General features: G+C 44.1%; 1 protein-coding gene across 2 annotated transcripts; it reads right to left on the reverse strand.

Moving 5' to 3' along the window:
* Positions 1 to 207: 207 nt before the first annotated feature.
* On the reverse strand, positions 208 to 21,569 carry Mcee (methylmalonyl-CoA epimerase). Of its 2 annotated transcripts, none has more exons than XM_048434760.3 (3): positions 21,437 to 21,569; positions 13,136 to 13,311; positions 208 to 490 (listed from the first exon to the last, which is right to left on the reverse strand). In XM_048434760.3, the coding sequence occupies exons 1-3, from the start codon at positions 21,480 to 21,482 to the stop codon at positions 338 to 340; spliced, it is 375 nt and encodes a 124-aa protein (XP_048290717.3). In that variant the 5' UTR covers positions 21,483 to 21,569; the 3' UTR covers positions 208 to 337. The 2 variants fall into 2 exon arrangements, with proteins under 2 accessions (XP_048290717.3, XP_048290716.3); XM_048434759.3 differs by having other exon boundaries at positions 12,974 to 13,311.
* Between the last annotated feature and the right edge of the window lie 323 nt (positions 21,570 to 21,892).

The following is a 21,892-nucleotide window of genomic DNA, read 5'->3' on the forward strand; positions in this document are numbered from 1 at the left end:
AGGACCTGGACTGGATCTGTTGGGTTGGGAAGAAGGTATGAATAGGGCAAAAGAGGAAGACTCACTGGGATAGACCCTGGAGAAAGATGTGGGAAATCTGCCTGAGTGGAAAAATTGGGCGCAGTGTCTCTGAACATCATTTTAACAATGCCAAGTATTTACTAATTAAGATTTCCTCCAATTTTAAATAACAAATATACATAGATATATGTGTGTACATATATTTTAATCTTTCCATAATTAATTTGATGTTTTAAGTAGAGGAAGCAGTAGTATAATGCATCTGATAGTGTTGATAAGGGTTGTTCAAGTCAATTAAGTGTCTCACAATTACAAATCACGCTTGCTCCAGTTCTACAAGGACCCCACCACAGTCTTTGGGATGGAGGAAAATCACAGGCTTCCCATGTGCTCCTATTTTGATTTCATCACTCAGACTACGAATCTTCTTTTTCTTCAAATCCGTCACAGCTGCATTTATATTGTCCACCTGGAAAGAGGAGGAAAATATGGGTACATCTGAGAGGAAAAAATACAAAATGCTGCTGTGTGTCTTGAGCTCGAGTCAGCTGTTTCCTCTGCCTTTGGACAGGACTATGCCTAAACCATCACATAGGCTGGGGTGGGGCTCAGTCATGGAGCCCATGCCTAGAAAACATGAGGCCCTGAGTTCCACCCTCCGTACCAAAACGAAACAAAAGCACCTCACAAAATAAGCCTAAATTTTTTCAGGAAAAACGATGAAAACTGCAACACCAAAGACCTTTCACCCTAGTGGATGCTTCTATTTGCAATCTACAATGTGAATGTTATACTTCAGATATTTCTCCTAACATTGAACAAAGTCTTTCTGAGGGAGCAGGATTTCTTATCCATAAAGAAAAAAAAAAGGTTGTTATGTGTGAATATTAAGTCCCCCAAAGGTTCTTCAGTAAACATCGGCACCAGGTGGTGCTGATGGGAGGTGGTGAGCCTTTAGCAGGCAGGGCTTAGAGGGAGGTCTCAGGGCATTAGAGCTATGCCTTTGAGGAGACAGTGGTGCCTTTCACTTCTTGTCATCACATGCTGCACTGAAGATAGTAAGTCATGGATTGGAAGCTCCAAGCCAGCAAGCCAGAATACACCTTTCGTCTTTACAAGTACATTGTCTCCGCTATTTCTCACAGTGAAGGAAATCTACTAGCACAAACATCTACCATGGGAATAATTAAAATATGGTGGCCCTTAAGTTCTTGGCACTTTACACTTAGTAGGTACTCAGCAAATATGTTTCCTTGATCCCAAGCTCCTTGGCTCCCCCAGAAATGCTACCTGGCTATGACCTTTGAGATCCAAACTAGAAATGAAAGACACTACAATGCTATCCAAATGTCACTTCTGTCATAAGACCACAAACTCCTAACTGTTCAGTTCTTTTTTGCATGTCTTCAGTGTGTCTCACTTATCTGCAGTGCAGGAGAGGGGGACAAGACAAGTGATGGGTACAGTGGGAGCTCCATGTGATAATGGCTGAGGCTGCAGGGGACGGTGAGAGATTTTGGAATTCTGAGTGACAATCAATGTATTCTCAGGGTTACATACAAAAATACAGATACAGTATTAGTCAGAAGATGTAGAACCAATGGCATTTCAACAGCAGCAAGCAATTCAGAAGCCCATACCATGATTTCTGACACTGTTCTCTAGTTATCGGAACAGGGCTTCTTGGAAAAATATTTGATTCTAGGGTTACAGTGGGGAATATCAGTTTGCAGTCATAGGAAATAAAAAATTTAGAAAATTTTGTAGAATTATTTATTTGTATGTCTAGGAATGTTTTGTCTGCATGTATTTCTGTGCACCATGTGTGTGCCCAGGGCCTGCAGAGGCCAAAAGAGGGTTGGATCCCCTAGAACTGGAGTTACAGTCATGAGCTGCCATGTGGGTGCTGGGAATAGGAATGGTTACTTGACAGTGGTAGAATGAACTGACTTCTTAGGTGGATGAGCAAAGGTAGTGTCTAGAGTGACAAAACGGTGTCTTGTTTACTGTGTTATATTTATTGATGTTCAGCAATAAGAACGTCAGTCACCTTTCCAAATCAACAATCTCAGTTCAACCAGGAGAAAAACAGCAGGCAACTCCCCTCGATTACAGGCAGTTTAAAAGTAACCAGAAACCCGTCTAATGTGTCAAAGTCACCCACACAAGGAAAGTCTGAGAAACTGTCATGGGTAAGAGGAGTCCAAGGAGACACGACAGCTGAATCTGACATAAAATTTTGGAACAAGAACAACAAAAGGCCACTGGATAAAAGGGATGTAAATCTGAACAAAATCTAGACTTCAGTTACTAATGGTGGCTCAACCTTGGTTCACTAACTGTGACAAACTAATGATAATATGTTCTTTCACACAATCTGAAGAAATCAATTATGTTTGTTATGACTGGATCCGTTAAATCCTGGTTAGAGGAAGTCATCTGTAAAATGACATCTGTGTGCTGTGGGACAATGGTCTTGTACCCTGTAAAGATTTGTCTCTTGCACTTGTTTAATAAAATGCTGACTGGTCAGTAGCCAGGCAGGAAGTATAGGCGGGCCAACAAGAACAGGAGAATTCTGGGAAGAGGAAGGACTCAGCCTGCAGTCGTCATCCAGACATAGAGCAAGATGTGACTGCCTCGCTGATAAAAGGTACCAAGTCATGTGGATAACACAAACAAGAATTATGGGCTAATGTAAGTTATATGAGTTAATAAGAAGCCTGAGCTAATAGGCCAATCACTTTATACTTAATGTATACCTCTGTGTGTTTCTTTGGGACTGAAAGGCTGTGGAACTGGGTGGGTCAGAGACCTCTGTCAACATCTGTAACTCAATTTTGTAAGTTTGATTTATAGACTGTGTATAGACACTTATTTCAGAGAGCTACCTTTAATTCCGATTGGCACAATATCATCTAATGAGTACCTATTTGATAGGTAAGGGCAAAATGACACGTTGGAAATTAAGATGGTTTAACAAAGAAAAAAGATATGACAAGATCTTAAAAACTGCTAAATCTGGATAATGGGGGTTTAGGGGTTCATAATTGTTTGACTTCTCATGCTGAAATTTTATAAACATGCATTATTTATAATATGAGTATGATGCCTTTGAATCTCTATTCAAATTTGGCAAAAATTTATAGAACATTCTACTCAAACATACATGTGGACAGTTTAGATGTTACACCTCATATTTTAGTGTATTATTTAATAGTCCAAAATCTAAGAAGTAATCCTACATACGCTAAATGCCTTAGTTAGCTTTGTTCTGTTGAGATAAAACATCATGACCAAAAAAAAATATCTATTTTGGGAGAAAAGGTTTTATTCCATCTTACAGTGCTGAGATCACACTCTCTCATCAAAGGAAGTCAAGGCAGGAACACTGTTTACTGGTTTGTCCTCCTGTTGAGAAGCGGGCCAACATAAGGCTTTCTAGAGGCCCCATGAAAGGACAAAGAGAACAGTAGTTCAGTGTCCTCGTCCAGAGGCAGACTTGGCAAAGTCCAGACTTCAAAGGGGTCAAGGCTACAGTTTCTGGGATCTTTCTCTTCCCCTGGGCTATGGTTATTAGTCCTCGTGCTATGTCTGATTGAGCTCTCTGCTGACCTTGGCTGCTACCCCCGCCCCGTCCTCCCCACCCCTGCTGTAAGTAGTAAATATAGGAAGCTGTGCAAGATTTCCCCATCCCAGCTTTGGCCTTTGTTTTCTTTATTTATTTATCACCCCTTAATACCTCACCTCTGTTTGGGACTCTTATTCTTGAGGGTTTGGGTCATTTTCTTATATACCTTGAGACCACCTGCCTAGATGTGGCACCACTCACAAGAGATCAGACACTCCCACATCAATCACTTAATCAAGAAATACCCCACAAGCTTGCTTACAGGTTGACTTTAGAGAGGCACTTCCTCGGTTGAGGTTTCTTCCCCTCTGGTGGCACTAGCCAGTACACTAACCAACACTTCTCAAATGTAACAAGTCACTTTAAAAATCCTTAATTAATATTGGACCAGCATCTATTTCTATTACAATGTCTTTTGCTGACTCATTTGATTTTAAAGATCTTGTGTTATATCCATTCTTCTGATAGTGTTGTTGTGAAATTTACAATTCTCTTTGATATTAATTTATTTTTAATTGTGTGTCTGAGTGTGGGTATGTGCATGTGTGTGCAGGTGCCCGGGGACTGGAGGCATCAGATCCTCTGGAGCTGGAGTTACAGTGAATGCCTGACATGGTGCTCTTAGCCACTGAACCACTGGTCTAGCTCAGCGGTTCTCAACCACCTTAATGCTGTGACTCTTTAATACAATTGCTCATGGAATGGTGACAACCATAAAATTATTTTCATTGCTACTTCATGACTACAATTTTGTTACTGTTATGAATCATAATACATAGCCGGTATTTCCAATGGTCCAAGACAACCCCTATGAAAGGGTCGTTTGACCCCCAGGGGTCAAGGCCCACAGGTTAAGAACCACCACTCTAGCTCCAAATTTACACTTCTTTAGTACTCTGAACACTTTGCTTGGTGATCACAAAAAGATTAAAATAAAACTGTCTTTATTTCCTGAATTGAAAGTACATGCAATACCTATAAGAAATATAAAAACAAACAAAAAACCCAACAACTTGCTTTGGGAAATAAAGTCTAGCGTCCCAAGAAAGAAAAACAACATGGTCAGTAACACCATCTTTAAAAGCGCCTTCACTATCCCGCACACTTGCAGTTGTGCCTCAGATAACTCTCTGGGGTCCTGAATGACATTAGTGTAGATCTGGGCTGATTCCCGCTCTAACGTCTTTCCAGAAACTGAGTGTGTCGATGTGAGGCTGGAGCTGAGGCTGACTCGCCCCTTCTTGTGGTGCCTTAAGAAGGGCAGTTATCAAAGCCTTCAAATGTTTGATTATCATAATTAGAATTCAGAAGATTCAGGTAAATTTTGATCGCCTTAAGCACTCAGTGGCCCCATTTAAAAACGACAATGTGGGGCTGGAGAGATGGCTCGGTGGTTAAGAGCACTCGTTCTAACAGAACCTGGTTTTGGTTCCCAGCACCCATACAGTGGTTCACTGCCATCTGTAACTCCAGTTCTAGGAGACCCAATGCCCTCTTCTGACCTCTGTGGCCCCAGTGCAGCGTTACATGCACACACATGCTGGTGAACACTTGTACATATAAAATAAAACAAGTCTAAAAAAAAATTTCTTTGCTTGCAGGCAAGTTTTTACCTTGTACCCTTAAAGTAATTAATTCTCAGTTGAACAAGCAAGCAAACTGTTATGAACAAGTAACAATGTGCCACTTTTAATAGTTCATGAGAATTTGATTGATTTAACAAAGACTTCATCTTAATTAAAAATACGTTGTTAATTGATAACAGCAATGAATGAATTCAGTCCTCAAACTGATTTAAACCTATTAAAGTTAAGTGAAAAGTCTAGATTAAATATTTATGCTTCAATCCTACCCTAAAGGCTAAATCTAAATGAAACCTAACATTATTCTGAGTAGGGCAGGACTGATTGCTCAGCAGTTAAGTGTTGGTTGCGGCTTTTCTAGACCAACCAACTCTGTTCCCAGAGTTCAATTCCCAGCACCCATGCTGGGTGGCTCACCACCACCACCTGTAACTCCAGCTCCACGAGACCTCCACAGGTACCCCATAACAATAAATCTTTAAAATATTATCTCTCTTCAGAGACTTCCTGTGTAGTCCTCAAAGGACTTCAGGTGACTCTTGTTTCCTAGGTTCCCTATTTGCTACAAAGTCTGGCGGTTGGCTGTGTCCAGCATTTCCCAAATGCTGGGCTCCACTGAAATGTCCAGCAGCTGACAGCAGCACACTTCTAAGTCTATATTTTAATATGTACTATAATTTTGCTCTTGAGTATCCCCTAGAGGCCTGATTTCCAGAACATAGCTCTATTAGGTGGTAGTGGAACCTTTAGGAGGTGAGACCTCATGGAATAGATTTAGGTCACTAAGGCTATGCTCTCGAGGAGTGTGGTGATTTGGGAGAAAATGACCCCTATAGGGAATGGCACTATTAGAAAATGTGACCTTGTTAGAGGAAACGTGTCACTGTGCAGGTGGGCTTTGAGATCTCCTATGCTCAAGCTATGCTCAGTGTGACACACAGTTCACTTCCTGTGGATCAAGATGTGGAACTCTCAGATCCTTCTCCAGAACCATGTCTGCCTGCATGCCACCATGTTCTCTGCCATGATGATAATGGACTAAACCTCTGAAACTGTAAGGAAGCTCCAACTAAATGTTTTCCTTTGTAAGAGTTGCTGTGGTCATGGTGTGTCTTCACAGCAACAGAAATCCAAACTAAAACAAGGGGGTCATTGGTGGCATATTGCTCTTTCATTTTTCTCTCTAACAAAATACACTTACAAAACAATGTTAGTATGTAGTAAAAATCTCACCAAATTGTCCCCCTGTTTCACTTTGCCTTATTCTCTGCAAATGTTGCCATCCCGTGAAATCTCCACATCTAGAAGACAGTGGACAGGAATCACTAGTGGAGGGATTTTCTGAGGAGGGTTATTGGAAGCCAAAAGGAAATGGACACTTTTAAAGGTTGTTTCACTATGTCGCCCAGACTATCCCTGTGCATGTAGGCTCCAGGGACGCTCTGCCTCACCCTACAGAGTGATGGGGCAACAGGAGTGTGACACCACGGGACTAGACTGGAATTATTTGTGTGGCTGTATGCAGGTCAGAGGTCAAGGTCTTCTTCGATTGCTCTCTACTCTTTTTGAGACGGGGTCTCTGAACCTGGAGTTCATAGATAGTGGCTGGCTGGTGAGACCTAGGGATACCCCTATCTTTGCTCCCATAGTACTAGAACTATAGACAAGTGTGACCACACTGACATTATGAGGGGCTAGGGATCAAGTTCAGGGTCTCGCACTTGTGTGGCAAGCTTACTAAGTCATCTTTCTAGGCCCTTGAAATTACTTTTGGAAGTGGAATTTCTCTCTTCTTGGTGGAAGAGCATTGCTCAGGAAGAAGGAACTAAACTATTTCACTCGATAACTTTCATAAGGCGTACATGGCTCAAAGAGGGACCTGTAAAACACAAAAGCATGAACAGGAAAGCAACTCATCTATCGTGTGGCCATTCCAACTCTATCTTACATCAAAAATAATGCTGTTCTTATACACCTTTTCTCATCAGCCTGCAAGAGTAAGATCATCTTTACATCAAACCTTATGTTCTTCCTGTACAAACACCCGGTCCCCATTGTCACTAAGCTCACCCCTCTGGTTAAGCCCCTTGAGGCAGCCAGTCTCTGCTGCCCCTCACAGCAATGTCTCTACACCGCACTGCTCCAGCAGCAGGGCTGCCTCTTTACCCACCCCTTGGGGCTGCACTCCTCACTCCATCTCTGCTCCCACTCACCATGCTAAGCCACACCTCCCCTGCATGGAGGCCTCTCCCTGAAAATACAATTACTCCCTAAACTATGGGCTCCTTATCTTGTTTGGGCCCCAAAATCATGGCCCCTAGAGTCCTAGCGTGCAGATGTTCCTCATCCTGCTTCTTGAGTACACCTGTCCAGTGAATTTACCCCCATGACTACGAACCTACTCTGGCCCTGGTGCTCCATAGCACACCAACTCCCACGACATTCATCCACTCGGTCTCTGACTTCCTATGACGATTGTCACATTCTCTTGCAATGATGTTCTCTACACATTACTAACTCTACCCCCCCCAAGGTAGGCAACCTCCAGCCCCCAACACACACACACATACACACACACACACACACACACACACACACACACACACACACGAGTCTATCACCACTCTCCCTCACACTGCAGAGGCTATTGAACCCAACATACCAATCCTATGTGGACCTCTTCACAGGTACGTCTTCCACTCACTGTACAGGCTGCGTCTCATCTGCTGAAGTTGTATCACACAGTACCAGAAACCGGGCAAGTTACAATCAACAGGTGCTGATTTCTCAGATGTCTAGATCCATCAAGTGTGTCCACAGCAGAAACTACACAATCAGAGGTTTTACTGGGACCGGCTAAAGACAAATGATCCTAGAACACATCCATTTCTCCAATGAGTGGACTTATGACGACTAAAGAAGGGATGGTATTATGAAAGGAATGGCAAAAGACCTCCAGGCTAGAGAAGAACTATGAACACTTGCAGACGTGAAGCTCTCCGAATCCACCCCCAGAGGGACTCCATTTTGCAGTCAGCTGCATTAAGCCGTCTGTCTTCCAGAGTGCAGAAAAACAAAACCACCCTTCCATGGGACAGTGTTTTCTGAGGCCAACAGAATCCCCAGCAAGAGCAAGGACAGAGTGCACATAAAATAACTTTGCTGGGTCTGAGTTTACTTACGCCCTGCTGTCTAAGCTGTAGTCACTTCTGCTGCTGTAATACTAGGTGGTGCTCTAAGTCCATGGTATTAGTCCTGCTGTAGAACGGGAGCCATATAACACAAGAGGTTGGCAGACAGGGTGCTGGCAATTCTGCAATCAGTCAGCCACCACCCGGTAAGCAAACCCCAGTTAAACCCACTCTCCTCATCAAGGTGGAGTTGAACAAGTTATTCTTTGAACTGTTGGTGCCCTAGAGTTCAGACAGACATTTTTTTCATGTCTCCCCAGAATTATGCGACAAATGATATACACTAAGATATCTTAGTGATATATATGACCAAATGCTAGAGAAAGCTGAGGAAACCCATTATTTGTGATGCGGTGCTTATGGGCCTTCTACCTTGTTGTGTCTGAACCATCCCGAGTCTTGTGTTCACAAGGCTAAGCGTGTTGTTGCTTCTTGCATATGTGAATGATGCTGATCCCAACTTCCCCATTTTCGGTAATTTGGAATTCAAATAATTTTATAGCTTAAAAAATTCCACATTAGCCTTTTTCTCAGCACACATTCGTGGTTATAGCACTCTGAAAGCATAGTCCTTCCCATTAAGAGACAAGACCCAGGAGCTAGAAAGATGACTAAGCAGTTCAGAACACCGGCTACTCTTCCATAAGTTCAGTTCCTGACACCCACATGGCAGCTTACACCTATCTGTAACTGAAGTTCCAGGGGACCCAGTGCCCTCTATGCCCTCTTCTATCCTTGTTAGACACCAGGTACATCTACACATGCAGGCAAAGCACTCACACACACTTTTCAAAAAGCCAAGATCTAGAGATTTGTTTTCAAAAAAGGCCTCCTTCAAACCCGCCTATTACCAATAGGCAGTGGCAGAAGGTGCCATCGGAAGAGGCCAACCAGTCCTCCCTAGTTTTGTGGGGATACATGCACAGACAAACACAGAAAGAAAGAAATTCAGTTACCCTCAGAACTACATTTAGCTTGTCAAGCCAAAGAGGTCTCCTGTAGGCTCTCCTATTAGATGTCCAGCTGAACTCCAAGCTGTAAGAATGCACTCAGTACCAGTCACATGAGTGAGGCATCTGGGAGGCACTGTGGTCACTGCTGACATGTGTCACATGAAAAACCTTGAGCAGGAGCTGTACAGCAGCTCTCCGGCTCCTGCATTCCTTTTCTCGAGCAAACAAAATGGTGCTGCTGCTACTACTCCATGGCCATTGGAACTGGAACACTGATCACAGAAAGGGCTTCTGGTGGGCTTTATCACGTCTGTACTTTAGAAGACAGTTCAAGACCCAAGTCCTTCAGCCAGAACAGAATACTACAGCTACCGTCCGACAATATTTACATTCACAAATAAGTTTTCTGTTCAAGGAAAGGCAAGGAATTTTGCTCCACCCACTCTGAGGAATTAAATCTGCTCCATCTTGTGACTCCAGTATCTGAGAATGCCACAGTTCTGAGAGAAATACCTCTCCGGTGTCTCCGTCTTATAGTATATCTCCATTCAGAAAGAAGGTAAGGCTATCTTGACAATACCTATTCTTAAAATTTGCTAAGTTGGGGCTATAGAGACAGCTCAGTGGTTAAAAGCACTCGCTGCTCTTCCAGAGGCCTGGAGTTCAGTTCTCAGTACTCACATGGTGGCTCACAACTATCTGTAACACCAGATCCAGGGGATCCTATGCCCCTTTCTGACCTCCACAGGCACTGCATGCATGTCCAGGGTGCACAGACATACACGCAGGCAAAATACAGAAAATAAATCCTAAAAAATAAATAAATAAAAATTGCCAAGTGTTGCAGAGATTGGTAGACAAGTCTGATCCAGACTGACACTCTCACTTTCTTCCTTTTAATTATAAAACCATGTAGACCAGGCTGGCCTCGAACTCACAGAGATCCGCCTGCCTCTGCCTCCTGAGTGCTGGAATTAAAGGTGTGTGCCACCACCGCCCGGCTATAAAAGTCTTTCTTTCTTTTTCTTTTTTCTTTTTTTTTTTTTATAAAAAGGTTATTTATTTAAGGGGAAACTTACAGATCACTGCCCTAGATAACAGTCTTCTGTGCAAAAAGGAACAGAATCTAGCATTTGGAAGCAGGAGCCAGAAGCAAGACAGAGAGCATACATTTTACAGCTGCTTTTTATATTATTAGAGACCATGTTTGAGCGGGACACATAGTTGCCTAGACACAGACTAAATGGCCCAGTCTCTGTTCCAGCCACACGTACTATCTGACTAAGATCAGGTCAGTGGACTATGAGTAGAAACGACAGGTAAAAGGTCCAGGTCACCTCATAGGCATTTGTCCATAGTGCTCTCTGATTTCCCTTCCTGTTGGCTGTGGAACAGCAGTGCCTGAGGCAGTCCCATAAACCTTTGTGATAGCTCAGGACAAGGGAAAGGGAAATCTGCATGACGAAGCCACTTTTGCGCATGGCAATGCTATCAGATTGAAGCAGACTGAGCACCTTCCACACTGTCACATGCCACCTGCCTCCGTTTTATACTCACAGCATTTCTGTCCCCTCCTCTGAGCTCTACTTTTGAAGTGGCTGCTACTTTCCTGGACTCACACTCTCCTTTACTTAACTGGACTTCTGACTCACAGCCGGCCCCCTTTGATAGCACGAGTTCTCTTGATGTGGAGCCTAGACCACACAGTGGAGGAGAAAAGGGAGTAGACTCAAAGGCAGACGGTCCAGTTTTCCATCCTTGGAGGGGGGCTTACACAAACCTTCTGTCCACTGATAAAACCGGTAGCCAAGAAGCCTCCAAGGATGAAAGAAAGGGTAAACACAAGACTGTGTGTAGTCCCCTGACTGAATGTCGAATGGGCTCCCCAGCCTCACATTTTAAGGTCTGATCACACAGTGAAGGCAACTGGCCTCATGGCTACAAGTGCATACCCTAGAAACAGAATAAATCTGGGTTTGAACCTGAGCCCTGTTGTGTATACCTAATGTTACCGTGAGCAAATTAATCAAGTCTTGTTTTTTCTTCTGTCATAGGGGTTAGTAGCATCCTAACAGAGCAGCTAGGGGAGTTAAAGAATACAATATGCATCCAGTATTTCATGTGGGTCAATGTGTTTGTTAGCTGTTATGATGGCCTTTCCCCTATTCTCCGAGCGATTTCTTCACAGTTGTTATAGCCAATGCCCTGTGATACCTTCTAGCTCCTTGACCCAAGCAATCAACTTCTACCTCACTGTATACTGAGAAGACACACATCTTAATCCCATTATCACAGCAGAGTCCACTCGACTGCTTAAATATCCCTGCCTCACTGGAGACAGGGTCCATGTATTTTGCTGAATTCCGGGTACTTAACACAAAGTAGGTTCACATGTGTGAATATATTCTTGATTTTATTCTAGCCAACTTAGCTCTCTTCAGAATTAGGACTGAGTCTTTGCCATTTATTCTGTCATTATGTCTTGCCGATGAGTTGTCCTATTGAGTTAATTTAAACTGGAGTCTAACTGGCATTGCTGGTAGCCTCAAAGTCAGTTATCCAAACATGACCATCTACAGATAAATATTCTTTAATGAGGATGTTCTTGTCAAACATTTCCTCATGTTTTCTCAGACACTGCTAGCAAAATGCAGTTTGGGAGATACTAAAATCCAGGGCCTGGAGAGAGGGCTCAGAGAGCAAATGTGCTTACCACCAATCCTGAAGGCCTGAGTTTAATCCCCCAGAACACACATAGTGGAAACAGAGATCTGGCTCTTGAAATTTGCCCTCTGACCTCCAACATAGAAGGTATGGTATGCGGGGGGGGGCATTTTTAAAAACAAAGAAAAAACCCTCAGGGATTGAAAATGAATTGGTTTTGTCATAAGGAACAAGCTATTTAATTTGTTTTACTTGATTTTTCTAGACAGGGTTTCTCTGTGTGCTGTTCTGGCTGTCCTGGAACTCACTCTGTAGACCAGGTTGGCCTCGAACTCACAAAAATCAGCCTGTCCCTGCCTCCTAAGTGCTGGGATTAAAGGCATGTGCCACCATTGCGTGGAAAGTTATTCAATTTTTAAAGGATAGATCAGAATTATGAGAATACCTTGGCTGGGATGTAGCCCAGTGTCTGACACATGTTTAGCTTGCATGATGCCCTCAGTTCAATCCCTGCCACTGCATCTAAAACCTAGGCATGCTGATGAAATTCTTATTTCATAATCTTCCTTCATGTGTCATGCCTAACTGCCTCATAGGGATAGTGGAAAGCATTTACTTTCTTATTGTAAGAGAGTCCACATTTAATCAATACATCCACTTTGGTGGTCTATTTTAGATCTATCGGATCTAGTTGTCCTCAAAATACATTCATGTTATTGTTATTGTTATAGTTTCCTCACAGGTAAGAGAGTGAATGCATGCACACTTGTGCATGTGCATCCACATACACACATATACACACTTGCACAAACACACGCACGGCATACACATTCACCTTTAAAGAAAAATAATAGTACCATTCTGTTAAAAACTTGATATAAGATTCTGGTTATAGGTAGTCAAACAGCAGACACTAAGATGATAAAATACCTCGATGCAGATGTGATGCATTCCTCCAGCCTTGTTCTTCTGCAGAAAGCCCGTGATTGGACTGTCACTCCCCAGTGGGTGAAGCAACTCCATCTTGGTGTTTCCCAGGTTGACAAAAACAACAGATACTCCATGTTCTGGAAGAGGGACCGCCTCACTTACCTGGGCCCCCAGAACATCCCTATAAAATGATGAAGCCTTTTCCAAATCTGGCACTGCTATGGCCACATGATTGAGCCGACCCAGGTTCCACACAGGACCTGACACTTGCTGCAGGGACTGTGACACAGAAAAACTTCTCCCCGAAGCTACTGGAGTTTGGACTCTGGAGAAAAGCCCTGAAAAAAAAATCGAATGGCCATTGATACCTCTCTTTTGAGAAGTCATGTACTTCTAAATTTCATTTTAAAATCTAAACAAAGGGCTATAAAATTCACTGTTTACATTATGTATTTGATATTAAATTAGAAAAATTTATATGAAAACTACTCACTCTGCACTGCCAAGAATTAAAAAGCTATGTGTCAGCCTGGTCTGGTGGCCCAGGTCTACAATCCCAGCTGTGTGTCAGCCTGGTCTGGTGGCCCAGGTCTACAATCCCAGCTGTATGTCAGCCAGGCCTGGTGGCCCAGGTCTACAATCCCAGCTGTATGTCAGCCAGGCCTGGTGGCCCAGGTCTACAATCCCAGCTGTGTGTCAGCCAGGCCTGGTGGCCCAGGTCTATAATCCCAGCTGTGTGTCAGCCTGGTCTGGTAGCCCAGGTCTACAATCCCAGCTGTATGTCAGCCAGGCCTGGTGGCCCAGGTCTATAATCCCAGCTGTGTGTCAGCCAGGCCTGGTGGCCCAGGTCTACAATCCCAGCTGTGTGTCAGCCTGGTCTGGTGGCCCAGGTCTATAATCCCAGCTGTGTGTCAGCCAGGCCTGGTGGCCCAGGTCTATAATCCCAGCTGTGTGTCAGCCTGGTCTGGTGGCCCAGGTCTATAATCCCAGCTGTGTGTCAGCCTGGTCTGGTGGCCCAGGTCTATAATCCCAGCTGTGTGTCAGCCTGGTCTGGTGGCCCAGGTCTACAATCCCAGCTGTGTGTCAGCCAGGCCTGGTGGCCCAGGTCTATAATCCCAGCTGTGTGTCAGCCAGGCCTGGTGGCCCAGGTCTACAATCCCAGCTGTGTGTCAGCCAGGCCTGGTGGCCCAGGTCTATAATCCCAGCTGTGTGTCAGCCAGGCCTGGTGGCCCAGGTCTATAATCCCAGCTGTGTGTTACCAGGGCCTGATGGCTCAGGTCTATAATCTCAGCTGCTCTGGAGGCAGAAGTGGGAGGAGTGTAAATTCAAGGCCTGCCTAAGCTGCAGAGTGCATTCAAGGCCATGGTGGGCTGTTTAGTGATACTGCCTCAAAATAAAGAATAACGAGAGCCTAGGAGACAGTTAAGTGATAGAGTGTTTACCTACTAAGCACGAGGCTCTAGATTCAAACTGCAGGGGAGAAAGCTATTTGTTTAGAGTTAGAATCTAATTCTTGGGGCTAGAGAGATAATTTAGAGACTGAGATCACTTACTGTTCTTGTAAAGGACCCGAGTTCAGATCCCAGCACCTACGTTGAGCAGCCAATAGATGCCTATAACTCCAGCTCCAGGGGGAGCTGATGCCTCTGGCTTCCAAGAGCACTTGCACTCAAGTGTACAAACCCACACTCAGACCCACATACATACACAAAACTAAAAATGATACAAACACCTATAAAAAGCATATTCCTAGCTTCACTTCCACTCTGAACAAAGAACCCCACTTTTCATAGTAATCCATGCCTACTGTAGCACTTAGGGGTAACTGCACATTGGAACTGTTCAGTCACGTTTGCATTTTACAGAAGTCTGAATGTGATAGTGAACATCACACCCAATGAGAAGAGCAGGCAATTCTCTTCCAGATCTGTACACATTTGTTTGTTTCACACCATGGAATGAACTCATGAAAGGCATACTATGCGTACTTTGGATGTATATTTTGTTTATATCAACTAAGGAAAACATCTACCTTCTTGGTGGAAAGCGAGAACAAGGTGTATATACCATGCTATGATTTCTTCTGAGAGTTTTACATTATTTCTTTATTCAACTTGACAGAATGGAAGCATAACTACTTCAGGCTGGGAAGAAATCCTCTTTTATTCAGTGTGCTGGGTAGTTTTATGTCAACCTGACACAAGGTAGAGACATTTGGGGAAATGCAACTTTAATTGAGAAAATGCCTCCACCCGATGGGCCTTTGGGGAAGCCTATGATACATTTTCTTTATTCATGAAATGCGGAAGAGTCCAGTCGACTGTGGGTCTTGTCATTCCTGAGCTGGTGGTCCTGGTCTCTAAAACCAAGCACGCTGAGCAAGCCATGTGAAACCAGCCAGTAAGCAGCACCCTGCCACGGTCTTTGCATCAGTTCCTGCCTCCAGGATCCTGCCCTGTTTGAGTCCTGACTTCCTTCAATAATCAACAGTGATATGGAAGTGTAAGCAGAATAAACCCTTTCCTCCCCAACTCTCTCTTTTTTGGTCATGGTGTTTTGTTGCAGCGATAGAAACCCTAACCAAGACAGATTAAGAAGATCTTTTACTATATCATAGTCTGTATGACAAATTCCTTTTAATGTAGTCCAATATATGTACTCTATGTATTATCATGAAATCTAAGTGTATTAATATTCAAGACACACACACACACCCCAGTCAACCCTTCCTTCTATAAGTCGCCTTGGTCGTGGTGTCTTCATAGCAATAGAAACATAACTGAGACAGAGAGTGACTGCTTAATACATGTGAGTTTCCTTTTGGGTTATGAAAACATTTTTCAACATGATAAAGGTATACAGCATGGTGAATGTAATAAATACTGTACATTTTTGGTAGCTACATGAACTTTATAAAGGGCGGGGGGGGAAGGTCTGATTCTGCAACATCTTAGTCAGGGTTTCTATTGCTGAGACAAAAGCAAATTGTGGGGGAGAAGGTTTATTTGGCTCACACTTCAGCATTGCTGTTCATCGCTGAAAGAAGTCAGGACAGGAACTCAAACAAGGCAGGAACCTGGAGACAGGAGCTGATGCAGGGGCTATGGTAGGGAGCTGCTTATTGGCTCCCTTAAGTTTCAGAGGTTCACACCATTACCACGATGGCAGGAAGCATGGCAGGGTGCAGGAAGACATAGTGTTCAGCTGTAGCTGAGAGTCCTACATCTTGCAGGCAATAGGAAATGGACTGAGACACTGGGCAGTACCCTGAGCATAGGAAACCTCAAAGCCCACCTCCATAATGAACTACTTACTCCAACAAAAACACACCTTCTAATAGCACCACTCCCTATGAGGGTGGGAGGCCTCACTATTATGGGGGCCAATTACATTCAAACTATCAAATGCAGTAAGAGTCTGTGGGTAAAATCTTGTAGACCAAGCAACCAGCAATAAAGAGTTTAAAATAATGTGATCCCCCCAAGTTTTTATTTAGGTATGACTGACAAGTATAAATCAAACATTATGATTTACAATTTATAAATATGTTTATAATTTATAACTTATAATTTATATCTTATAATTATAAATGAAAGTATAAACGCTGAAAATTTACCATGTGATGTTTTGATATATGTATACCTTATGGAATACTATATCAAGCCAAGGGTGTGTGTGTCTGTCTGTCTGTCTGTCTGTCTGTACAATTTCACAAAAGCTAAAGGATGAAATTAGGTATCCTCCACCCCATTCTTATATTTTGCTTTTGAGTCAGGTCTTGCTCAGTAATGGGCAAGGCTGGCTGGCCAGTGAGCTCCGGAGATCTGCCTGGGCTCCTTCCTCAGAGCCACAGTTAGGACCAATACATGCAATCATTAGTATAAAGGGGGAGTAATGGAAATTAAGTGGGAGTAGGAGGGAATATGGGGAGGGATTATTAACACTAAAGATCATATGGAAACCCACTCCTGAACAAGCTTACACACACATAAGCGCACACGCACGTGCACACACACACATACACTTCCAGCTTTGACGGGGGGTGTATGGCTCAATGGAGGAACACTGCTGAGCATGCACAAAGATCTGAGTTTGGTCTCCTATATCACAACAAATCAAACCCCTCTGATTCATGTATACTGCTCAAGACCATTTCTTCACTTGTGAATTTCTTTTCTTATAATATAGAAAAGGAAATTAAAAAATAAATCTATCTTTCAGCAATCTGTTAACCAGTCCCCCTCCATGCTATATACTATTACACACACACACACACACACACACACACACACACACACACACACACACCACTTAAAAGGAGTTACTCTATAATGGGGCAACAACACCTCTATATGACACACAGGATAACAGATAAAAAGCCCAGTGCCTACTGCCAAGAATGGGTTAGCTCTTTTGAAGTAATTGGCCCAATGGATACCATAGAGTCCCCAAACTATCGCCAACGCTCTTGGTTACCCTCCAGAACCCCTTATTGCTGATGACACCACATACTTAAGTCACAGAACATGGAAAAACAAAGCTCACTGGAAGTCTCATCATGGCTAGCTATCTCTCACATGCTGTAGGGCTATGCTCACTACTGGAGGAGTAATGTAGTCATCAGTCTTACCTAATTGTGAACCATGACAGCTGCAATCGCCAGCCTGACAAGACATGCCCAGTGTGCAATAGTGGTACAAATGTCACGAGAATAACCAACAACTTTGTGATTGGATCTAAAGGCCCATTTCACAAGTTGGGACCATACCTGACACCACTATTAATGAATGAAACTATGGCTAGATAGGACGATCACTCGGCTAAATAAATGGGAATAATACTAAACTGACTTTCAATTACTTAACATTATATCCATAGATTAGTGCATCTCTCAACCTTCATCAGAGAAACTTCTATTTCAGTAGATGGTAATTAACATAGAGACTTGACTTGCAACCGATCAAGGTACAGAAAATAGGAGGTAGCTCAGTCCTAAATGGAACACGCACACACACACACACACACACACACACACACACACATCCTATCCCCTCCCCCCAAACTCAAGGATTACTGTGGAAGAGGGGCAGAAAGAGTGTAGACCCAGAAGCCGTGGATGACTATAAGGAATACAGCAGTATACAGCCTCACACATGAATTCAGAGCAGTTATGACATCATGCCAAGGACCTGCAAAAAATTCAATCCAGACAAAATCCCAACACAGAAAGAGAGGTAGGCATGAAGTTCCACCTCCCGCTGAGGAGCTATTGGCAACTGACAGCTGGCAAGAGAAAGAAGGGTCAGTTTTCTCTGAAACCAACAGCCCAAGTTTTCCTGGCTATTGCCTATTCCTAAGGGTGGGATCTCTTCCCCTTTCCCTGGTCTTGGGACTCCTCTTCCCAACTGCCAGGACCATGAACCTAAAAAGTGTCAAATGCACATTCAAACGAAACGTTGTTTTCTGAACTCCTAACGTCACCTCTATCCCTGGTCTATCTGTCCCAGCAGATTTCAAGTCGACTACAGACTGCTCCAGCAACTCCAGTGCCGGTCCAGCTGTCTCCTTAGACTCCATATCCTGGTCCGGTCTCATAGACGACACTTCCCTAGCCTCAGATGGTCCTGCAGAACCTGGACATCAACTGACACAGCCTGTTCTTCCCTGCCTCGACCAACAAACCAGCTTCACTGAACAATGCCCCAATGTCAGCAGGAAGCAACAGAGCAAACAACGCCCACTTACCCAATACCCAGTCATTTAATAAATAAAAAGGTACAGATGAGGGGACACTTGCCCACTCGAGCATGTGGCTCTGCCAGACCTTGCCCTTCATCCCATCCTCTCCGCCTTGCTAAAAATTGTTAGATTACATTCCTAAAGCTAGCCACCAAGGTCTGTTCCCTTATCTGGCTACATCTGCCTCCTAAGGCTGACTACCAAAGTCCAGGAATCAGAAGCCCCCTTTGGCTCACCTAAATAAATGCCCAGATAAAATGAAACACCTCATCCTAACATGGGGTTTCCCCCTTTTATAAACCACCATTTGCCTATGTGCTACATCTGTCCCCTCTCCATTCAGAGTCAGTCCAATATCTTTGCCCCTTTCCCTTGTCCCCTTCTCTTCACCCTCCTCCTCTGTCTCCGTTACCACCACACCCTAGCCTATTCTAACACAGATCTCCCCTTTTCTCTTCTTAAGAAGGACACCTGGAAGACCATTTGACACTGTTTTTCTGCCTGAGGCAGAAAGCAGTCTCTAACTTTTCTTCCTGCTTAATAAACGATCCCGGTTAAAACTGGGGCTTGGGTGTTGTTTGTGCCTAATCTGGGGTCTGGAAGGGAGCCCCCACTGTGTGGGTGAGAGTTCCCTTCACATGTATCTTAGGTTGTCCTCAAACTGAGTATGTAGCTATCTTAGTTAGGTTTCTATTGCTGTGAAAAGATACCATGACCACAGCAGGTCTTATAAAGAAAACATTTCATTGTGGGGGCTCACTTATAGCTTCAGAGGTTCAGTCCATTATCACCATGGCGGGGAGCATGGCAGAAGGCAGGCAGACATGGTGCTGGGGGAGTAGCTGAGAGTCCTACATCTTGCAGGCAACAGGAAGTAGACTGATACACTGAGTGGAATCCTGAGCAAAGGAAGCCTCAAAGCCCTCCCCCACAGTGGCACACTTCCTCTAACAAGGCCATACCCACTCCAACAAGCTACACCTCCTCATCCTATGAGATTATAGAGGTCAATTACATTCAGACAAGCACAGTAGCTGAGGATGAACCCGAGCTTCTGGTTCTTCTATCTCCATTTTACAGGCATGCACCACCATGCTAGTTTATGTGGGAATGAAGACTGAGCCGAGGCTTTGTGCAAATTAAGAAAACACTCTAGGAACTGAGCTACTATCTCAGTCCAGATCCTCATTTTTGTTGTTGCTGTTTTTTCAAGACAGGGTTTCTCTGTAGCTTTGGAGCCTGTCCTGGAACTAGCTCTTGTAGACCAGGCTGGTCTTGAACACACAAAGATCTGCCTGCCTCTGCCTCCCAAGTGCTGGGATTAAAGGCGTGTGCCACGACCACCCGGCCAGATCCTCATTTTTAATATCACTAGTCTATGTCTGATAAGCAATGCCTATTTTCTAAGAGAGAACTTGCTATGACAGAATATGTGATTCTGCCTTAATAGATATTTGCAAAAAACAACTTATGGCATGCTAAGATGGTGATTTATATTCGACCAGGCATACAGAAACCTTACCAAGCAGAAGTATTAACAAAACATCAGCATTAGTTGAATCAGAAACTCATTTTTAACATTTTGCTCTGTCAAACCAGGCAGTGGTAGCACATGCCTTTAATCCCAGCACTCAGGAGGCAGAGGCAGGCAGATCTTTGTGAGTTCAAGATCTTTGTGGTTCCAGGCCAGGCTGGCCTACAGAGCAAGTTTCAGGACAGCCAGAGTTACACAGCAAAAAAGACAAAATAAAAAACTATTGTGCTATGCTCTATCTTCTGATACAATATGCTCTCTTACGTGTGTGTGTACGCACGCACATGCACATGTGTGTGCGTGTGTCACCATACTAAACTGATTATAAGGCAGCTAATGTATTAAGGTACACTTGTTTTTTCTTTTGTCTGTGGCTCATCTCTCTGCCTTGGGGGCTTGCTAGGACAGATAAGTAATTTTTTGATTGGCCTGAAAGCCTAGAGAACCAAAAAACAAAACAAGAAACAAATTTAGTTTGAGAGCCGACTTTGAAAGATGACGAGTAGTGTAGGTTTCATCAGATGAGCAGACAGAACTTTCCAGGCGGGAAGTATATTAACAAAAGTTCACTCCTCTGAACACCTTTTGAACATGCCAGCTAAAGGGCTTGTCACAAATGTAACGGAGTAACTCTGGAACAACACTGCCTTATATTTTCTTCCAAACAGAAAATGTCAGACTGAGGGTAGTAACTGTCACCAGGAAGGAAAAAAAGAAAACGAAAGAGGAGAAAGTAAGAAAACTTGGCCATCTGTCATCGTAATTCTGCTTATCTATGAGACGTAGATCAAAAGAACTCAGAGAACTTAACAGTCCTTTCGAATGTTCCTTTACTCTTTACGTCAGATGAAAAACGGGTAGGTAAGTGCATAAAACATGCTTGAATTCAAGAGAGACTTTTCAGGACTCGCCACTTTGTTGCTTTCTCCTGTCTCTTATTGCGGGCATATCATAATTCTTGAGTCCCTTCCTGATTTTCTGCTGTCCCTGCCTTGTCTGTGCTCCTGGGCAGGTTACCTGTCTGGTCCACGTTTGCCAAGGGCAACCCAATAGCAGAGAGCTGGACAATAAAGAACTCTTGCGCTAATGGAACACAGTTCAGCAAGTCCAGCGTTTCAGACCTCGGCCACCCGCGGCCTCCCGTGCAGCGTTCCCCGCGCCCGGCGCCCCTGACGGTGCCCGGTATTCACCTGTAGCGCTCGCAGCCAGCGCGGCGGCCTTCACTACGCGCCTCATCTTGTGAAGGAAGCGCGCTTTCACAGCGACCTAGTAGGGCAGAGTGAACAGGGAAAGCGGGCAGAAGGCGGGGACTGGGGCGCGGGGGGCGTGTTTAAAGCCGAAGTGGGCGGGGAAACAGGACGGGGGCGGGACGTGAGGCTAGGGGCGGGGCCACAATACAAGGTGCTTGACTGACGGCTACAGGGGGCGGGGAAATGAGGCGCGGGCGCTGCATGAAGCGAGCTGCTCTTCCGTTCCATTAAAATACTAATTGAATCGAAAGCAGAAACAGAAAGCAACCATACCAACATCACTTGTACTTCTCTTGGAAATACAGAACAAGACATTTGGAGAAAAAGCCAAGGCGCTTGAGACGACCAATAGATCTTTTCGGTTTTCCGCCCCGCCTCCGCGCATGCCCAGTAGAA

Source organism: Myodes glareolus, chromosome 24, assembly GCF_982192425.1.
Source record: "Myodes glareolus chromosome 24, mMyoGla1.1, whole genome shotgun sequence".
In the NCBI taxonomy this organism is placed as follows: Eukaryota; Metazoa; Chordata; class Mammalia; order Rodentia; family Cricetidae; genus Myodes; species Myodes glareolus.

What these genes read in the sequence shown, in the direction of transcription:
- Mcee (XM_048434759.3), bottom strand. Translation starts at nt 21,482, where the DNA reads ATGAGGCGCGTAGTGAAGGCCGCCGCGCTGGCTGCGAGCGCTACAG. An exon ending in GCTGGCTGCGAGCGCTACAG is followed by an intron (nt 13,312 to 21,436) that starts GTGAATACCGGG and finishes TTTTTTTTTCAG; the next exon opens with GGCTTTTCTCCAGAGTCCAA. An exon ending in TGCATCACATCTGCATCGAG is followed by an intron (nt 491 to 12,973) that starts GTATTTTATCAT and finishes TCCTCTTTCCAG; the next exon opens with GTGGACAATATAAATGCAGC.